Raw genomic sequence first — 7113 nt, 5'->3', positions numbered from 1 at the left:
CAATATTTCTCATTATGTTTAAAGAATATTATAATATTATTTATAATTTACTTCTATCTGTGTTTTACCTGCTTTAAGTCAAGAGAAAATGCCATTGTATTAGCTTCAACATGACCATAGCAAGCAGCTAAAGAAGAAAAATACTTTGTCGTTTTGTATTCAGTTAAAGTCGTGCTCGTACGACGAGGGCACCACTTATAAGCTTGTTTAGCTCTCTGTGTATTCCTTTATTCTGCGCTGGGGTTCAAAATCTCCTCGTTAGGCAACTAACCTCGCCAGTGGTCGCCTGTACTCTCAGGTCACTCTGCACTACCGCCGCCCTTCGGTGAAACTATAGCGGTTCTGTTTCAGGCTCTTCCACGTTGCGCCGCTGTAGGTCGCCAAAGTCCAGCCCGCCCCTGATTTGGAGTCCGCCAGAGACTCCTCTCAATCCCACAATCCCAGCAGACCAAGTTTGTATTTATTTGAATGGTCCTGGCTTCGCCCAGTTTGTGAATGTGCATTCAATTTTAGCTGTCATCTTTCTATCGTACTGTTCCTGGTGTTACATCGACACGTTATCATCCTGGGATATTGCTATAGAAAGCAGAGGAAGCTAAGCTAAGTTTACAAAAATGTCATGGTAAGGTACTTGATTATAAAGAGCAGACCAGACTAGAGACTAGGCAGCCATATGTTATTGTCTAAGATAGTTCTGGCTAGTTAGCTGCATTGTTAAACATTGCTTAACAGCTTGTTTGGCCGTTTGGACAGGGAAGTCTATTATAGGTCTTAGAGGAGCAGCTGGTGGGACGTGCGGTTACATAGTGTTTTCGCTGAAATTGTGATTTGCCTTCTGTTTGTGTAACTTAGGAAGCTAATTAGCAAGCTAACGAATGAGACGGAGGCCGTAACGTTACATGACTTTAACGTTAGCTTCTTTCGTCTAGTTAGCTAGTTAACCTAGGTTAGTTAGCTGACTTCTTGGGTATTACTTAATAGTGTGGTACGTGTTATTAGCAACTGTTAGTTTATATAAGGACCAGGTTGAAACCCGTTATGCTTTTTTGCCCGTGGCCGCTAGCTTCACGTTAGCCGGAGAGCTAGCTGTGCTTGGAAACTCCTGTACTTAAGGCACCGCTAGTGCTAGCTCTTGTGGCTAGCTAGGTTAGCTAAGCCGATGCTTAGTGCAGGTGATAACAGATTTTTTAGATTTTGCATTATTCATGTGTGCCAATGGAAGCGATATCCTTCCAACAAAAAATGTGATATATTTTTGAATTAACGTTTCAGGTGTTCAAGTGTTCTATCTTCCGTTATTCCGTAGACGTGTTAATCCGAGGTAGAGGCGCTCATGTCGGATGTTTGAAAGCTAATGTGTTTTGTAATACCATTCGTATCAAGAGCATTTGATAAACTTTGTCTTACCTTTGTGACAATGAGAGTAGGTTAACTCTCTTCCAGAGTTGGGCTAAATACTGTAAAAAGTAGTGATGGCTGAAAGCTGAATACACTGTTCCAAATGTATTCAGTAACATTCTATATTACAATACGTAAAGTAATGTATCATGAATACATTTAAAACAGGTGTTGATAAGGCTCTTAGAGGAAAAACTTGTCAATTTTACTGGATCCATGTTGTTTCCCCATTGCAACTGGTTTCCTTCATGTAGTCCAATATGTTTCAGCTCCGCTTTCAAATTCAACCGTCATTTAAATGAAGTTCTGAATTTCTGAAACTTTTTTGTTTTTCTCCACCCCCCCCCCCCCCCCCCCCCCCCATCTTTGCCTGCTTCTGTCCCCTGCTGCTTCCATAATCCTCCAAGCATCTCCCAAGAGCTCAGTAATTCTGAGATAAATAACTTTCTTATCACTTTGAGGCCTCAAGCTTTAACAGGAACCTTAGTGTTTGTAAAGAAGCCTTCAACTGAGGACATCTTTAGAATTTGTCTAACAAGCATGTTTACTACATGTTATGTGCTGATTTTAAGCTGACTTTTATATAGCAAATAAGCATTTATGTTATTTTTTTGAAGACTTTTTAGTGGGTAAGTGTTTTAAAACTATTCTCAAATATGTAAAAAGTCATTTCATTATGAATACTACCTTTTCATAATGTACCTTGGACTGAATACAAATCGCTGTTGTTGGAAGAAAACCTTGTATCTCCAAAATTTTAACTTTACAGACAAAGAAAAAACCTACTTTGCTTTTAATGTGAGCAAATGGAACCAGACTTCTGTCCAAGTCATTTTGGGCCATTTCATTTGGAAATCTACACATAATGTAAAGGACAACAGCCATTTTCAAATTGTCAAAAACTGGAAAAAGGCAAAAATGGAGATATGAGGCTTTCTCCCTACAGCAGCAAAATATTCAATGTCTGTATTCTGAATATGTATTCCCATTTTGTGTATTTCAACTCTGCTTTCTTCCTATATGATATATGTAAATATGATGTATCCATACTTTAAGTCTTAATTTTAATTTTTGATTTTATTGCTATTCCTTAGAATCCCTGATTATGGCCACTGGAAATCATGTTGGGAATGATGAAGAAATTCACCGGCTCAAGCAGGCCCAGTCCCTTGATCTTTTCAAACACAAGAGCTGTCTTGAAGATGAAAAGAACATGAAGGAGGTGAGTTCAGACAACTCAAAGTACAAAACTGTACGTTGTGTGATGGGACATGTTGGCTAAAAGCTGTCAAAGCTTCTTTTGCCGACTCGAGGAATACTAGTATTGCCTATCCTCTCTTTTTAGGTGGATTATTTAAATAAGGAAGAAATAGATAAAGAAAGGTGAGTTTTGAGCCATGGCCATAAGGACATGTTTATCCTAACATCTGCTACCCTGAGAAGATTTGATGGGCCCCATAACCCAGTTACATTTTTGAAAGAGGCAACTAATACAAAGACAAGGACTTATTGTTGTTAAACATGTTTAAAAAAAAATCTGTCTACTCAGTTTACGTTTCGTCTCAACAGATTTCCAGTGGGTCGTTGTGCACACAATTACGGCAAAGCAAAACGAGTGGTGAGCAAGAAAACACAACATTCAGCGGTGGGCTCTGGTGTACGCCGGAGAGAACCTTTAGCACGCAGGTCCTCTGACATGGCAAACAAAGAAAATGAGCTGACATGTGCTGAAGATGTACAGGGTATTCGCTATAATGACAACTGTGGGTTCCCTGTGAACTCGACAGAAGCCTCGAAAATGGCAGGAGCTGGCTCCAAATATAGTGACTACTTTACTGAGGTGAGTTATCTTGAACTGGGCTAATTGAAAGTGTGGGTAGATGGACAGATAATGTAGACGACATTCCCAGAATTCAACTTCTGGAGACTTCTTAATGAAGTACTTCACTGTTCTTCACCGTAATGCCGTTCTGTCACATCTGTAGAATACTGTCAGTTACAATGGACAGTCATTGTGCATCTGTTTTGAAAAGAATTTGAAAGTTCACAACTTAAAATACACCTATAACAGAAGTCAGTGGGCGGTTGCTGAATTGTGTGATGTGTGATTTAATGTTTTAAATAAGTGACTATATAACACGCATTTGGAACTATAAATCTACAAATTCCTTCCTTTAGAATATTAGTAGCACAAATTATATATAGCTTAAAGGGAAATTCTGTTCACTGATTTGTCTGTACTGTTTTGCATAAATCAACTGATCTACAAGTTAAATACCTTTTAAATGAAAAATCCAATTTAACTGGATTATAAATTATCTGTGCTATTCATATGTTTGTATTATACATATACATGGGTACATTATGTTTTACGAACGTAATGTATTTGGCTTAAATGTTTACTGATGGAATTTAGCAAGTTCTGGAAATTGTTTTGCATCAGTGGTTGCAGAGAAACAATGTGTGGAATTGGAATTAGTGTCTGTGTTATTCAGCCATTGCAGATTTTGTGTACTCTGTGGCTTAATACTGGTAGGCCAGTGGCTAGCTCTTGACATTTGCCTGCCTTGTGTTAATCTAAACAGTCAGTGGCTGTGTTTACATGCAAAGATTTTATATACAATCGGGTTACAGATTCAGACTGAGGTGTTTATGCTCACTCTGCTCAACAATCTGATGAAAATCTTCATTTACATGCCCACTACTAGTAATCCGATGCAGAATGACGCGCATGCGTGGGGCAGCGCTTAGAGTAAACGTTACCATGACAGAGAACGTCACGTGAGGTCCAGTCAGCGTGAGATGAGTTTCCAGTTGGCACGCTTCTGTTTTTAATTGCTTTAAACTGATGTCAGGCTCAGAAAAACATCCTTCACATGCACTTCTAAAGGAAGACGTCATGGTTTGAGACACATAAGCTGGACATCTGTCCCACCTCAGTCTTTTAAAGCTCAGAGTATAAACCTCATCTCCTTTGCAGACCAGTTTCTGCTCCGCCATGTTATAAACCTTTTGCTATGATGCGCATGCGCAGAACGTTCTTACACCTTCCGATTGGAGTGTAATCGGATTCAGGCATTTACACAGATATTATTCTTCTATTTAATGGATTATTTAGAGGTTTACAAACCTCGTTCAATCGGATAGAAATTGTATTCCGAATGGCCTCAATTGGGTTTGTCTATTCCGATTGAGGTGTTTACATGGACGTATTCTATTCCGATTGAGCTATTAGTCAGAATATGAACGGATTATCAGGCTGCATGTAAACGTGGCTAGTGACTGATCAATTTGAATTCAGTAAGGCTAGTGCTAATTTTGTTTTTCTTTTGCTTCTGTTAAGTTATCAAAGGACCACGATGCAATGACTCATGTGCTCTTCGGAAGGAACCTCAGATTAAATGTTGCTTTGACACTTTGGCGAAGAAGTGCAAGTGAATTAGTGGCTTACTTGATCAGGTAAGGAGCTTACAGAATTGCATATAACCTTCACAACTGATTAATACATTCGTTTTTACAGGAAAATCGTGCAGCTCTTTCCTTTTACAAAACATTCTCTATGTGTCAGGATTAAAAGTAGATGAAAAATTTACTAAATTCTAAAACTCTACCTAACCCGGTTTAAGCGTAAACAATGTATTCTCTATTTCGTTGAATTGTATTTTACAGAATACAAGACAGAGGCGTCCTTGTTGACTGCCTACCTGTACTTACTAAAAGGTAAGTTAAAAACTGTTATTAACTAATTTAACTGTTATTAACTAATGTAACTTTAATTTAACTTTAAATTGTTTTTTGCTAAATTGAACATCCTGGAAAAAAAAAAAAACATAAAATCTTGCCACATTTTTAAGTGTTATGTTTTTTTTCCCCCCTTCCCTGAAGTTGAACTCAGAAAATAAATACAAACTGTGCAGTAATATTGGCAGAAAAAGGCCATATTTACGTTTGCTGTCTGAAGCAGATATTACACAGTATTACAGATATCTCACCCCCCCCCTGTTATAGCCTTCAAGAAGAACAGCCATGCATATCTATTGGCTGCTGTGTGGACCTTTTACCACAAGTGAAGACAATTCTACTCAGTAAATATGAAGAGTAAGTAATAAATTGTTGCGAAAACAAGATCCAGATTGATTCACTGTGTATATTTTGGTTATTCTCTAATTGTGTTCTTTTCATTTGTTCAATGTAGGCACCTCATTGTGGCTTTACACTGGGTTCAATCGGTCATTAAGAAATGGTGGCCTGAGCTCTATTCAGATGGCAAAAGGTTGCAAGATGGCTGTTCAGATGACAGGTAGTGCTCCATTGCTTAACAATACTGCTTTGTATTGCGAATATATGGCATAAAAATCAGATGTTTACATACATTTTGTGTGAGAAATATACTGAAAGTATGTGTATTCCAGGAATGTTCAGGCCATGAGAAGGCAGCTGCTTGAACTCTGGGATGAGAAGAGTCAACTAACATCAGTCCCCGGAGCCGTGGGTGAAATAACCAAGGTTTGATACAGTTTTTCACATGTGCATTTTGAAGGAACACTGCAGCCCACTAAGTCTCATATTTTCCTTTATTTTTTACTCTCCAGGCTATTGAGTCATATCTCTCACAATTACGGTGATGTATCATATGTAGCACACTGAGGAAACGACCACTAAACGCACTTGCTGCAGATCTCTAAGCTGCTCCTTGAGAAACTGCAGCCAAAATGAACTGAATCTTTCTATCACTCCAGATGAGGAAACTGGTGAATGGGGAGATAGATGAACTGAACAATTCAGACACTCCCTGCATCAGAACTGGAGACATTTCTTAAAGGGTGAAACCCTTCCTGCAAAACTTTGAATGACTGCTTCACATTGAAGTGGACTTTATTGCTTAGTGGCACACATTCACCTCCATGAGACTGTATGGAATCGGGCAACTCACAGAAGTGCCAAGCAGAAGTTTTAGCTGTCACACTTGTAGTGCCATGGTGTGCATCTACTGAAATGGATGTGATGTGATGTGATGTATCATGTCTTTGGGCCTCTGACACACCGACTTTCAGTGAAGAATTTGAAGTCCAGCAGTCTTAAATTATTAGAGCGCTCAGTGTTTTTTTTTTTTGTTTTTGTTTTTTTTTTTGCCTGTTCATGCATGAAATGTTTGAGTGTGTGTGTGGGTGTGTGTGTGTGTAAAAATGGTGATTTTCTTTTAATCAACTTCTGAATAAATTTTCAAAATCAGCCAACACAGTTCATTCTTCTTCTTCTTCTTCACCTATCGCTGCTATTGGAACAAAACCTGTTTTTTGCTATTTTTGTTAGTTCCGACGTAATTTGTAAATGCCCTTCATATTTTGTGTAACTTTCAAAAAGAAATGGCCCAGAATGACTTCCATTGATAGATTTACATTAAAAGTGAAGTGTGTTTTCTTGTAGCATTATATAAAAGGAGGATGTTTACAAAAGCAAGATTAATTAGTTTAGGCAGAAAACATGAGCCTATAGTCAAACCTGTTCAATAGGAGATCATACGGACAGTCATATTAGACCATCCTCAAACTTGGGTTGAAGTTATCTGGCTATTTAAGAACACCTGCTTTGTAGAACACTCCCTGCTGTTTTGAGAGAAGATGGCTGTATAGTGACACGCAATTACCTTTGCTACCATTGCACACAAGGGAAAAACCACCCACACCTGAGGAGGTAACTTGGTGACTAGCACAA

At 38.5% G+C, this 7113-nt stretch overlaps 1 protein-coding gene across 2 annotated transcripts; it reads left to right on the top strand.

Moving 5' to 3' along the window:
• Positions 1 to 405: 405 nt before the first annotated feature.
• Positions 406 to 6635, top strand: katnbl1 (katanin p80 subunit B-like 1). Of its 2 annotated transcripts, none has more exons than XM_017682094.2 (10): positions 406 to 2027; positions 2493 to 2620; positions 2744 to 2781; positions 2968 to 3238; positions 4742 to 4857; positions 5068 to 5118; positions 5407 to 5496; positions 5594 to 5698; positions 5811 to 5904; positions 5991 to 6635. In XM_017682094.2, the coding sequence occupies exons 2-10, from the start codon at positions 2504 to 2506 to the stop codon at positions 6021 to 6023; spliced, it is 915 nt and encodes a 304-aa protein (XP_017537583.1). In that variant the 5' UTR covers positions 406 to 2027; positions 2493 to 2503; the 3' UTR covers positions 6024 to 6635. The 2 variants fall into 2 exon arrangements, with proteins under 2 accessions (XP_017537583.1, XP_017537576.1); XM_017682087.2 differs by having other exon boundaries at positions 407 to 622.
• Positions 6636 to 7113: the final 478 nt, after the last annotated feature.

Source organism: Pygocentrus nattereri, chromosome 4, assembly GCF_015220715.1.
Source record: "Pygocentrus nattereri isolate fPygNat1 chromosome 4, fPygNat1.pri, whole genome shotgun sequence".
NCBI lineage: Eukaryota > Metazoa > Chordata > Actinopteri > Characiformes > Serrasalmidae > Pygocentrus > Pygocentrus nattereri.
Note: the sequence above shows the minus strand (reverse complement) of the source record. Positions and strands in the feature narration are given on the sequence as shown.

Excerpts from the sequence above, each read along its gene's own strand:
- katnbl1 (XM_017682094.2), top strand. The coding sequence starts at position 2,504 with ATGGCCACTGGAAATCATGTTGGGAATGATGAAGAAATTCACCGGCTC. Across the intron at positions 5,119-5,406 it reads CTACCTGTACTTACTAAAAG|CCTTCAAGAAGAACAGCCAT; the intron begins GTAAGTTAAAAA and ends CCCCTGTTATAG. Across the intron at positions 5,905-5,990 it reads CCGTGGGTGAAATAACCAAG|GCTATTGAGTCATATCTCTC; the intron begins GTTTGATACAGT and ends TTTACTCTCCAG.